Source organism: Xiphophorus maculatus, chromosome 23, assembly GCF_002775205.1.
Source record: "Xiphophorus maculatus strain JP 163 A chromosome 23, X_maculatus-5.0-male, whole genome shotgun sequence".
Lineage (NCBI taxonomy): Eukaryota > Metazoa > Chordata > Actinopteri > Cyprinodontiformes > Poeciliidae > Xiphophorus > Xiphophorus maculatus.
The window spans coordinates 11,956,980-11,969,248 of record NC_036465.1 but is presented as its reverse complement, the minus strand read 5'-3'; the positions used below and the strand labels follow the sequence as shown (position 1 = coordinate 11,969,248).

Sequence of the window (12,269 nt, the reverse complement as noted above, 5' to 3'; positions counted from 1 at the left end):
CTGCATGAGTTTGTGTTTTTAAACAATAGTGGTGCAACGCATGTTTTAGACTTGTTCAATCAACAAAGAAATATTATTCCATATTTATGAAAGCTTATATCAGCCCAGGATCTCGCTAGGTTGATTAGAGATGTATGAGTGGCCACACCTTAACATGAGGCCTGGTTTTGCAGCCTCATGACAGATAGTGTCAAGTTTTTAGTCTCTACAAAACACCTTAGCTTCTGCCCAAACTTGACAAGGCTTGCTCCCATCAAAGACAACCCGGACCAACTCTTCTCAGTGTCATCTTTTTATTTTATTTCTCTTTTCTTTTCTTTAAATCACTGTTCTTTCATGACACCTGAGCAGGTTGAAAACCTACAAACACACAAAGTACAAATTACTTTTTGAGTCATCAAAAGAAAATAAACAAAATGAACTACTTTCATAAATCCATTTTGTAAAGCCAGCAAGGTCCTCTGAATACAGATTTAAAGTTCAGTTCCTACCAGTGGTGTTCTGCAGGAGCTTGAAGATGAGGTCTTTGTTTGTAGAGATTATCTCAAACACAGGTGTGCTGAGTTGCTTTATAGGCTCCTGAAGGCCTGAGTGGGAGAGACGGGTGTGCTTGATTTTCTGTGAGCCACGTGCCAGCTGGGTGGAGATGGTATTGCACTCACACAACTACACCATTTGCTGTTTTAACTTGACAGATAGCCACATGAAAGAGGTTTTGACTCGACGGGAGAAATAATGAAACTCAGGACAGTGGGCAAAGGAGAATTTGAGAAACCTGTTGTATTTTCTTATATTTTTGTCCACTTTTGGTGCAACAAGCTGTTTCATCAGTGCTCTGGTTTCACAGCTTTAACTTGATCCTTATGCAAACACATCCACCATCCAGCAGGTGTGAGTAGTTTGCACTTATTCCTGTGAAAGCTCAGTTGTTCTCCTTTCAGTCTCAAATAGAACAGGTGTCGAAATGACAAAAACAGGAAAATATTTATCTGTATTGAACTGCAGGTTCAGACATGATCAAGAAACTTATTGGTCATGCTGGATTTTTTCATCATTGCACTATTTTAGAAGAGCATAATTTCCTAGCTTGGGGCAATTTCATCAAATAGTTATTTGATGACTCAGTTTGCAAACAGGAAACCCTCTTGTGTACCCAGGTTTCCAGATAATTCAGTTAAAAAAAAGAACAATGGAAAGAGTCCCAAAGCCACATTTTCAGAAGGAAAATCTGAGTGGACTATATATATATATATATATATATATATATATATATATTATATACATATATAATGTCAAAGTGTTGACAACAAACGTGCACTTCATTGGAGCATACCATAATAGAACAGTTCAAACCAAACAACAAAATCTAAACAAAGAAACAGGAGTAAGATTACTAATCTAATTTACAAAGTCATCTACATAACTAATGGTCTGTAAAGCACATAATGAAGGTAAACTCAAATGGTTACTTTAAAGAAAAAAAATTCCAAATAATAAAGCCCTCCATTTGGTAGAACCTATTGACACAATCTGCGACATCATACAGCCACTTAAGCAGGAAATGCTGGGCTGGCCCCTCCCATACACCTCCTCAGGCTGTAGCATCTAAAAGGGACAAACAATGGTAAGTAAAAAGGAAAAAAAAAAGTACACTGAAACAAAAGAAACATTCATATTCATTCAGTGGTCCAGAAGTGCTAGCTTTAACTAAAACGTATGCATTTAAGAAGACTGTTACATAACACTACCACAAACAAAAAATAAAGAAGTAAGTAAAGCAAAGTTGCAACAGCAATGTTTAATTTCAGGCATTATGACCAACTATAAAAATCCATCCATCCATCCATCCATCCATTCATTCATTCATTCATTCATTGTCTAACACCCTTGTCCCTTAGAGGGGTCGGGAGCTGCTTGTGTCTATCTCCAGCTTACGTTCCAGACGAGAGGTGGGGTACACCCTGGACAGGTCGCCAGTCTGTCGCAGAACTATAAAAATATTGAATAAATAAGAAATATATTTGAGGCACAAGTGGTGCGTAACCACTTTGTCCATGGGCGTAGGTTTGGGTATGGACATGGATATGACATGTCACGACCAATATTCAAGAGATATAAAATAGTCCCGACCAATTTTTGCCATATTAATAAAAAAAAAAAAAAAACATATGTATTTTTTAAAAAAACAAAATAAATAAACGAAAATCTACATTGATTAGTTTAATATTTCAATATACTACGCAGTGGTAGCATTCATTTTAAAATTCGCTGTTATGAACTATGACGACCCGCTATTGGCTCAAAGAACGTGAATCTACATTCTTTGATTAGCTGCAACAGGCGGCGGCCAGCTGGCCACACGCGGAACGGAAGCTTGGTCCATGGTGCTGAAAGTGAACGCGTCTCCTTCTGAGTTTGACATTTATTATGAGTCTCCGAGACCATGTCGCCACCAAAAAAGAAAAGGACGACAGACATTAGAAGTTATTTCGCTACCTTGGCTGTAAGTACAGTGAGTGGACCCATAAGTTAGATATCTATCACGCAACGCATTTGTTGTAAAGTCCGGTGTTTAGTAAGGTCAGCACCGAATGTGAGGTAGAATAGGTCTGTTAATTATGTAATATTTTTTCACATAGGATGCTCAGACAGCAGAGCAAGGGGCAGAGCAGAACGATGGAGAGGTGGCCGGAGCTTCAGGGCTCCAGGTGAGGTGTTAGTTCATAATATCATAATATCTCAACAATTGGATCTTTTTCCTCAAGTGCAAGAAGTCATTTTTTGTTCTTATCTGCAATTGTGTTTGTTGTATTAGCAGTAGATCCAGAGGATATTTCTTGTGATCTTACTTGTAATGTTTGCTGAATTTTGAAAAGGAAAAAGTACAGTGTTCTTGAACTGATCTGCTGAGTATGACTGTATCGAAGTTATGGTTATGGTTGGGGGGAGGGGGTTATTAAGCCAATGTGGTGTTCCCCCCCAGCGGTCAAAAATGGTCGGTGCGGGGGAGCGAGGGGGGTTGGTCAGTAAGTTGTAAGGTCCCACCAAAACTTAGAACAAACCTACGCCCTTGGCTTTGTCACACAAACCTGGAAATCTCAAAATTAAAACCTGTTGTAAAACTGCATTGTTCAACTAATGTTGCAGTACCGATGCAGAGGAAGGTTCCTTTATTCAAGACTTATTGTCCTACCACTACCAGTACTTACTTATTAAAGTTTGAGAATTGATCTTCTTCAAGCTTCAACCTTAATAAAATTTATAACAATAAATGTGTGTGAATAAATTATACATCCAATTAGAGAGGATCGACAGGCCACAGTAGATTTGTTTTCATAAAAAAAGAATGATGGGAAGTACCACTTCATTGCATGAATAAAATGTAACTCAATCTCCTCTTCATTAACAAATATTTAAATTTCAGTTTCTACAACTGTCTTTAAATTAATGAGGACAAAGTCAAAAATGGAGTTGTAAGTTCTGAAAAAGACCAGTATGCAGAAAGTGAGACACCTCCTACTCGTTACCAAATCTTTATTTTGAAACAACCAATAAAAGAATCTGATGCTTTGACCCACATAGTTTGGCCATTTTGAAGCTCCTCCCACACATCGCTGGTAGTAAAGTCCCAGCAAGGTGGCTAAAGGGACAGTACGAAGATGATTGCGCTATTGGGTGCATTGCTTCTTGTTCGTTGCGCATGTGAGTACTTCCAGATTTTTGTCATGACGTGCATTTTGTTCAATATAATATATTCTATTGTTATTTTTCTTTAGATACTTTTATTCCAGTGAAGCCAGTTCTGCTTGGTGAATCTGTGATGTTCAACTGTGATTTGCCAAATATGGAGATCAGCCAAAGACAAGTCAACTGGTACAAGCAGAGTCCAGGAGAAAATCTTAGACTGATCGTAAAATTCACTTTGAGACACCAAAAGCCTGCAGCCTCTGTGCTTTCACCAGAGTTTTCTGACTCAAGATGGGTGATTGGTGTTAATGAAACACTTAGCAGTCTGAAGATTTTAAGAGCAACTCAAGAGGATGAGGGAATCTATCACTGTGTGGTTATGGACTGGATCGGAACCAATAAATGGAATGGGACGTATTTGATTGTGAAAGGTAAACTATATGATCTAAAACCTTACAAATACACCCTCCTTTAAAGTATGTACAATATCTTAAGAAATTATTTAAAGACAGAAAACTCCTTAGTTGTGTGAAGATTTCTTAACTTAACCCTTTCATGCATGAATTATGATCCTTTGTCAGGATTCTTTTCCATTTTTTTATTTTTCCTACTTTTTTTCATAAAAAAAAGTAGGAAAAAAATTGGAAAGTTTTTTTTATTATTATTTAATTTTTTTCGGTGATCAATTTTCATTTTCTCCAAATACAAAATTGTTATTTGAAAAATACATCAGTAGTATTGGTCTTTAGGGGTTATCTGATCTCACTTCTTTTTTTTTTACCTGCAAGAGTCGTACACAGTAGAAGGAGGGACAGGTTCGGTTGGCATTCTTTTTGTCTGTCGGCCATATTAGATTTAACAAAAATAATTTCTTGCATTTGTGGCCGATGGGCAGTAATTGATAGTGTATTTTATGATGCATTAGTGACCACTTCAGTGGTCTGTGTGCATTTATAACATAAAAATCCATAAGAAGCACAAGAAAATGGCTTTAGATAGCTGTTCACAGTAGTGACCACTATGCATGAAAGGATTAAATTAGTCATTATAAATCAGATTTATTTAAAACAAAATGCAAGTAGCTTCATGTTTGTTGAATTGTTTTTCAAACTGTTTATGTACTTTCCAGGAAATACTTTGAAGGCATCAAACTACACCATTTTTCACCAGCCAACAATTTTAGATCCGGGCCTCTCCGCAGATCACGGGACTCTACAGTGTTCAGTCTTCACTGATCTAGAAAACAAAATGTGTTTAGAGGATCTCAGTGTGTTCTGGCTTAGAGCTGAAGCAGAAGAGTCTCATCCTGACATCATTTACATTGATAATAACAAACGTGGTGAATGCAAGAAGAAATCCGACAGTGAAAATAGTTGTTTTTATCACTTTTCTAAGAACATTACCTCCCCTGACTCTGCATTTTACTACTGTGCCATTGCTACATGTGGAAAGATTTTATTTGGAAATGCCATCAAAAGTAAGTTTGGTAAGAGTTTCTTCTCAACATAAATAATCATATACCTATCATGTAACAAACAGGGTTGTCCAATATATTTTTGTCTTTTTTTCCTAGAGCGATCTGGAGGTCTTCAGCTCATAATCCTTGTGATATTAGCAATATGCTTGGTTATTTCCGTGATTGTGAATATTGTTTTCATTTGTTACCAACCTCTAAGAACTGGATGTAAATGCTTGAAAGGTAAGTTTGAGTTGACTACACCAAGGGTTTTACTCTACAGTGAAAATAATGTTAGAGCAATGGTTTGCTTTGGTGAAAATTGAGAACTCATATTTGTTTTATATGCTTATGGTTTCACATTACTTGCACCATTTACACTCAGTGTCATCATGGTGTCTTAAATTGAATATATACATATAGCTAGTTTATTTTATCACTATTGATCAAGTTTGACGCTCAATCTCTTTTGGAGATCAGAAAAAGTTCAAACAAACAGTAAAAGTTTGTGCTTTTATAGCATAACCACACAAACACCTATGTAGTTACAATACTGCATTTGTATTTGGAAATGCCACCAAAAGTAAGATTGGCAATACACCATGTATTGCAGTTACAAGCATTACTAACAGAATTAAACCAAAATATTCAGTTAATGAGGTAAAATGTTGAGAAATTGTAAAAAAAAAAAAAAAAAAGTCTACATTTAAATTTCCCTGCATTTACTTTCAGCTGGAAGGGAAACTACCATTTCACAGGAAAGGAATGATGTTGGCAAACAATTACCTGAAACTGTGAGTAATTAAATATCTTGTTGCTGTATTCGTAAAATAATTTCCAGTACCTGGATATAAATGAATAATTTCAACTTCATAATATTGCCTTTTTACTATCCAGGATCGAGATGGAAACAGCAGTCATGCTGCATTAGATTTCTCTGGAGCAAAAGTGAAACAAGGAAGAAAGAAAAAGATTCAAATTGAGGAAATTTTGTACTCTCAGGTTAAATTCAAGGAAATTTCACCCATGTGAAAATCTGGTATAGTTATGTGTCCTTTGTTTTTACATCACAATAATTACAAAACCCAGTATGTTAACTGGCAAAAGTTGTCTTTTAAGTTTATGTACGATGAAAACATTCAAAATGTATTCCTCTGATTTACCATCTAATGTTTGTATAACTTTATACAATAAATCTAGTTTCAACAATACAAGATGTGACTTTGATTAAATATAAAACTTCAATGTGGAGTATGAAACTTACAAACCCAAGTTACCATTCATTTGATGACATGTATATCTTTTTGTTTTTTAGGATAAATATCAAACTGTAGAATAGACAAAATAATTAAAATTTCTTATATAGATTGACATCAGGAATAAAGGAGAAAAGTTGAGCTTGTGGGTGCTACTCCAATGGAAACTGAGAACTAGCTGAACATGGGAGGAATCTGACAATTGAAAGATCCTTTACTTGAGAGCAATGTGCTCTTTTGGAAAAAAATTTTTTTTCATATATGGTTGAGCTTCATCATTAAGAGCTTTGTATTCTTAACCCAACCTATAAACTTCACAACCACAGTACATGAGCCAGTTCTTTAACATCACCATTAAATATTACTATATTTTTTTGCAAAACTGTAACTACAAGAAAAGGGCTCCAGGAAAATTATTTTATCCATGATTTTGAAGTCATAATAAAAACTGTCTTTAGTGATCTTAGTACGGGAAGCAGGGGTAGACTGGAATACAGAACTACCAGGGATTTCCTGGTGGTTGGATGGGTCAGTGGGCTGGAGGTTTAGCCTGTGGAAAAGCCACAGTCATCCCAGAGTAATGAAGCTCATTTTTGCTTCTCTGTTTCTTCTGCTTCAGCCAAGTTCTTCATAGATCCGCTCAGTGTGCAGCTGTGGAGTAGACCTGCAAACACATGAGCAAGTGCTACAGATCAGTTGACAATGAAGAGCGGAGATCAGAAGAACTCATCCAATAGAGCAGGGGTGTCAAACTCCAGTCCTCGAGGGCCACTGTCCTGCAGTTTTTAGATGTGCCACAGGTACGAAATGCTGGAAGGAAATGGCTTAATTACCTCCTCCTTGTGTAGATCAGTTCTCCAGAGCCTTGCTAATGACCTAATTATTCTATTCAGGTGTGGTGCAGCAGAGGCACATCTAAAAGTTGCAGGACAGCAGCCCTTGAGGACTGGAGTTTGACACATGTGCAATAGAGCCTAGCCCAGGGGTGGGCAACTCCAGGCCTCGAGGGCCGGTCTCCTGCAACTTTTAGATGCATCTCTACTTCAGCACACCTGAGTCAAATAATGAGGTCATTAGCAGGACTCTGGAGAACCTGACTGCACTAGGAGGTGATTCAGTTATTGGATTCAAGTGTGTTGGACCAGGGAGACACCTAAGATTTGCAGGACACCGGCCCTCGAGGACCAGGATTGCCCACCCCTGGCCTAGCCTATGAATATAAAAATAGCCTCTATTGTTTATTATAAAATCAACCATCTTTAAATGGAAAATCTTTGTCCCCACTAAAACCTCATAAATTTAATCTTCCTGTTTGTCTCTTGTAGCCAACAGAGAAAAGTGCAGTGCAATGGCTCTGGCTCATCAGCCAAGACCAGCAAAGGTATTTTAGGCTGGCCTTGCATGATGTAGGGGCCCTTTCCTGTTAAGGGCATCACAACCATTAGGCTTTAGATCGTGGTTTCTATCAACCTCTAATGCATCTTCAGTCAGCACCAGACACAACTTCAAAAGCTGAATTAGAATCTAGAGCAGGGGTCTCAAACTCCAGTCCTCGAGGGCTGCAGTCCTGCAGCTTTTAGATGTGTCTCTGCTGCACCACACCTGAACAGAATAATTAGGTCATTAAGGCTCTGGAAAACTGATCTACACAAGGAGGAGGTCATTTAGGCATTTTATTCCAGTGTTTTGTACCTGTGGTACATCTAAAAACTGCAGGGCTGCGGCCCTCGAGGCCTGGAGTTTGAGACCCTTGATATAGTGTAAGGAGCTTCTGACTTATACACAACAGTAACAAGTGCAGAAATTTGTGATAAAGAATAAATAACACAAGTGCATCCAATGGTTGACTTGATTACATTTGTTCTGTTGGAATAATGAGAATCGTATTTATCTTTAAAACATACTATTAAAGTAAATGTTTTTCTCATAAATCAAGCAATACAGCAATCAATAAAAGGAGAGGTACATAATTGTTTTTCTGCAAACTACTTAAAGTATTACTAATGTAGGACAGCCAAACATGTCATTTACTTTGGAATGTAAACATATTTTTTAAATACTTTGCTAAACATTTATGTGTTCAGTTAAAGTTTCCGAAACCATTGTGACAGGAAGAGCAAAGTGTCACTAGATGTTTAAGATTATAACTTTTGATAACCAATCAGAAAAATGTGTGAGTATGACATGTCTGATGTTGAAGCTCCTCCCAGTCAGATTAAAAATACCAGTGTTGTTTCTGGGACTGCAAGAGGGAGGATGAAGATGTTTGTGCAATTAGCTACACTGCTGTTTCTGCGTCAGGCATGTGAGTGCTTTTGAATCAGTTGCAAGTTTTTAGTGATCATATTGAGGGGTTCTTTCATGTAATATGTCTTCTTTTTGTTCAGATTCTCTGGTTCCAGTGATGCAAGTTCAGCTTGGTGAACCTGCAACTTTTCTATGCGCTATGCCAAAGTTTAAGTTCACCCAACAAGTCGTTTACTGGTACAAGCAGAGTCCAGGGGATACTTTGAGACAAATTGTTAAACTGACTGTAAAGCAACAAAAAATAACAACTTCTACATTTGGAACACAGTTTTCTGACTTAAGATGGAAAGTTACTGATGATAAAAAAGACATAAACTTGACAATTTTGAGGACAACACCAGGGGATTTGGGGATATATCACTGTGCAAGCAAGGTTTCCACTGAGAATCCTGAATGGAGAGCTACAAATTTGACATTCAAAGGTAAATAATACAACATACTTCTATAAAGTTTGCAATTGCCTATGTCATGAAAGAAAAATAAGATATTGTTAACAATATGAAAACTTAACCAAACCTCTTTATTTTACACCTGAAATATTATTAAGTACTCATTTTGGTTGTTCGCCTATACATGTGAGAAGCAACATGTATATTTAAAATATAAAATGTGAAATCCTAAAATAAACAAAGTACTTTATATTTTCTGGTACATTCTAGTAACAGTAGAGCTGGTTCAGTTTGATGAATTTGTGACCTTTGTTTTGTGCTCTGCCCTATTCTTAGTTCAACCACAGACATTCACTGGTACAAACAGTGAATATGTTTGTACATTAAATTTTTGTACAGCATATACTCTCCTAAAGATACTCTGAAACTGATTTTGAAAGTGACAATGAGACAGCACAAATCTGGAACATTGGAAAATATTTAATAGTGATAAGTGAACAATGGCATTTTTAAAATTACTTCTAAAACTTCACCGTATGGATATAAAACTGTAGGAAGCAGAACAATATGCAGACTTGATAGAAACTTATGAACAAACTGTTATATATATATATATATCTTTTTTAAGTATGTCATTCAAAGTATTTGACAGATTTCCACTGACAGCTGCCCAATATTTAATTGAAACCATTGAATATGCATCTGACATTGTTTAATTGACTTTTGTGTTTTTATTATGTTGCGCAGAGAATGCTGGAAGGGTATCCGACTATACTGTGATACAACAACCTGCAGTACCCAATCCAGTTCGTTCAGGAGACACTGCTATCTTTCAGTGTTCAATTTTGTTTTATTCTGACAAGATGGCATGTTCAAAAGATCCTAACATCTTCTGGTTCCAAGCAAAATCCGATAATGCCTATCCAAACGTGATCTACACAGACACAAACAGTCGTGATGAATGTGAGAAGAGATTTGACACTGAGAAAAGTTGTTTGTTTCAGTTTTCAAAAGTTGTCAGCTCCTCTGATGCTGGGATATTTTACTGTGCTGTGGCCTCATGTGGAAAACTGTTAATCGGAAATGGAACCAGACTGGAAATTGGTGAGATTTTGTCTGTGATGCTTTTACTTAAATAATGCATTTGTGATTTTATTAATTATGAACAATTCTTTTGTTTTTGTTGTTTCTAGCAAGCAGCACAAGCTTTGAATTTACAGCCCTGGTAACTGCAGTATCCTGCCTGGTCTTTTCATTGATGTTAAGTGTTGTTTTCATCTGTTGCCAAGCTCCAACAACAGATCGAAAACCATCCCAGGGCAAGTATGACAAAAAAATAAAAAAAAGATGGTTGTCATTTTCATTCTTTTTTTTATATCTGACACCATATGCTCAAAATATTGAGCTGAAAGAGCAAATATTTTCTGCACTCAACAGCTTTTTGCAAGATGTAGTCCTATTGGTTTTGCTGGTTCAGTGTAATGTGTGCTTTATTTATTATGGGGCAACATTCTCACATAGCTGTAAAGAGAATCTTTTAATGAGAAGTTTAGTTATTCCTTATCTATATAACATCTCTGCAGCATATAACAAATTATTTACTAAACAGAAGTAACTATTTTGTTTCCTTATGTAATTTGTTTATTTCTAAGACTGTCTTTCAGATTAAGTAGCAGCTAAGGTTGTTCTCTCTCCTTACTGATCTCAAAGAAATTCTTCCTCTTATTTCTTCAAATTTTTCTGAATTTGACTTGTCATCATCAAATAACAGTTTAAAACCAAACTAAATAAAAGTTAAGTGTAGCAAGGTTTAAGTGGACTAAGTGAATAACCCTGCAATTTTTCATAATTAGGGATGGAAAGTATCACTTTACAAGAAACACTACACAGCTTGACACAGAAAATACCTGTAAGTAATATTGGTGGAGGAAAAATGTTGTTTTTTTGGTTTTGTGTCCATTTCCTAATATCAGACAACTAAATGCAGTAATTTATTTTTATCTTCCACATAGGCTGAAGGTGGAAATGAAAACTATGCTGCATTACATTTCTCTACGAGTAAGAAACGATGTGAAGACCGGAAGAAAAAAATGGAAAAAGAAGAGTGCTTTTACTCTGAGATTAAAATCTGAACATCAATAAATATTGCACTAAAAAATGATATATGTGGGGGCGTGCCGTGGTGGCGGAGGGGTTAGTGCGACCCACATTCAGAGGCAACGTGGCCTCGGCGCGGCTGTTGTGGGTTCGACTCCCGGACCCGATGACGTTTACCGCATGTCTTCGCCCCTCTCCTTCCCCCTTTCCTGTCAGCCTACTTTGAAAAAGGGACACTAGAGCCCACAAAACGAACCCTTGCGGGGCGATAAAAAAAAAAAAAAAAATTATATATGTAACTGCTTCTTATGCAGAATATTTTAAAATGCATTTCAACCCAAGCCATTTGAAATTATCTGTATTTTTAAGGTATGTTAATTTTTAAACTGCATTTAAAAGCAAGTCTGTCTCTTTGAAATTTTTTGTCTAAATTATTACTTTATAGGTACTTCAACACAAGTAGTCAAAGAAGAACCCAGAAGTACTCGAGCATTATACTTCCATGTTAATAACATTCATTTGTATTGCTAATCAGTTGGGATCAGAGAATGCTATTTATAATTGTTATGCAATAATTTGTTTCCTTTATTGTACAATATGATGTTCTTTGTTTTATGTATTTTAACTTTGTGAACTTCAATAGCCTGTAATATTAGTTATTAATAAAGTAATAACTAGGTACAGGATTTGCTCCTAAGTATTATAACCCTCACAGCCTTTCAGGCTTTCCTTGTTGAACCACTGGGCAAAACATTGCTTGTTTATGCATTTTAATTAAAGTTTTTATAAACCAATAACAGTGATGCCATAGACAGGTTACTGTTGATGCATTGAACACGACATGAGGGAGTCACATTAATAACAGGGTCATACCATGGTCCTCTGAACTTTTGTAACAATGTGAAATGCACATGCCACCTTTCAATCAAGATGCAGGGTTCCTTTTGTAGAACAAGTTCATTTTACTGGCATTTTTATGATCCCTCTATGAATGCTGTTTATTTGGTGAGTAAATTAAAATGTCTCTGATACAACCTGTCCAAAAAATAGATTGATTATTAATTTGTCACATATTTA

General features: G+C 36.4%; 1 protein-coding gene and 1 long non-coding RNA gene across 2 annotated transcripts; one reads left to right on the top strand and one right to left on the bottom strand.

The window, feature by feature from the left end:
* Nucleotides 1-279: 279 nt before the first annotated feature.
* On the bottom strand, nt 280-688 carry LOC111607124. The gene is made up of 2 exons (XR_002752311.1): nt 492-688; nt 280-360 (listed from the first exon to the last, which is right to left on the bottom strand). It is a non-coding gene; the product is annotated as an uncharacterized LOC111607124 (long non-coding RNA).
* A 7,953-nt stretch (nt 689-8,641) lies between these two features.
* LOC111607097 lies at nt 8,642-11,308 on the top strand. The gene is made up of 6 exons (XM_023328968.1): nt 8,642-8,704; nt 8,787-9,128; nt 9,843-10,199; nt 10,289-10,414; nt 10,949-11,004; nt 11,108-11,308. Exons 1-6 carry the CDS (start codon nt 8,656-8,658, stop codon nt 11,225-11,227), a joined length of 1,050 nt encoding a protein of 349 aa, XP_023184736.1. The 5' UTR covers nt 8,642-8,655; the 3' UTR covers nt 11,228-11,308.
* The last annotated feature ends 961 nt before the right edge of the window (nt 11,309-12,269 follow it).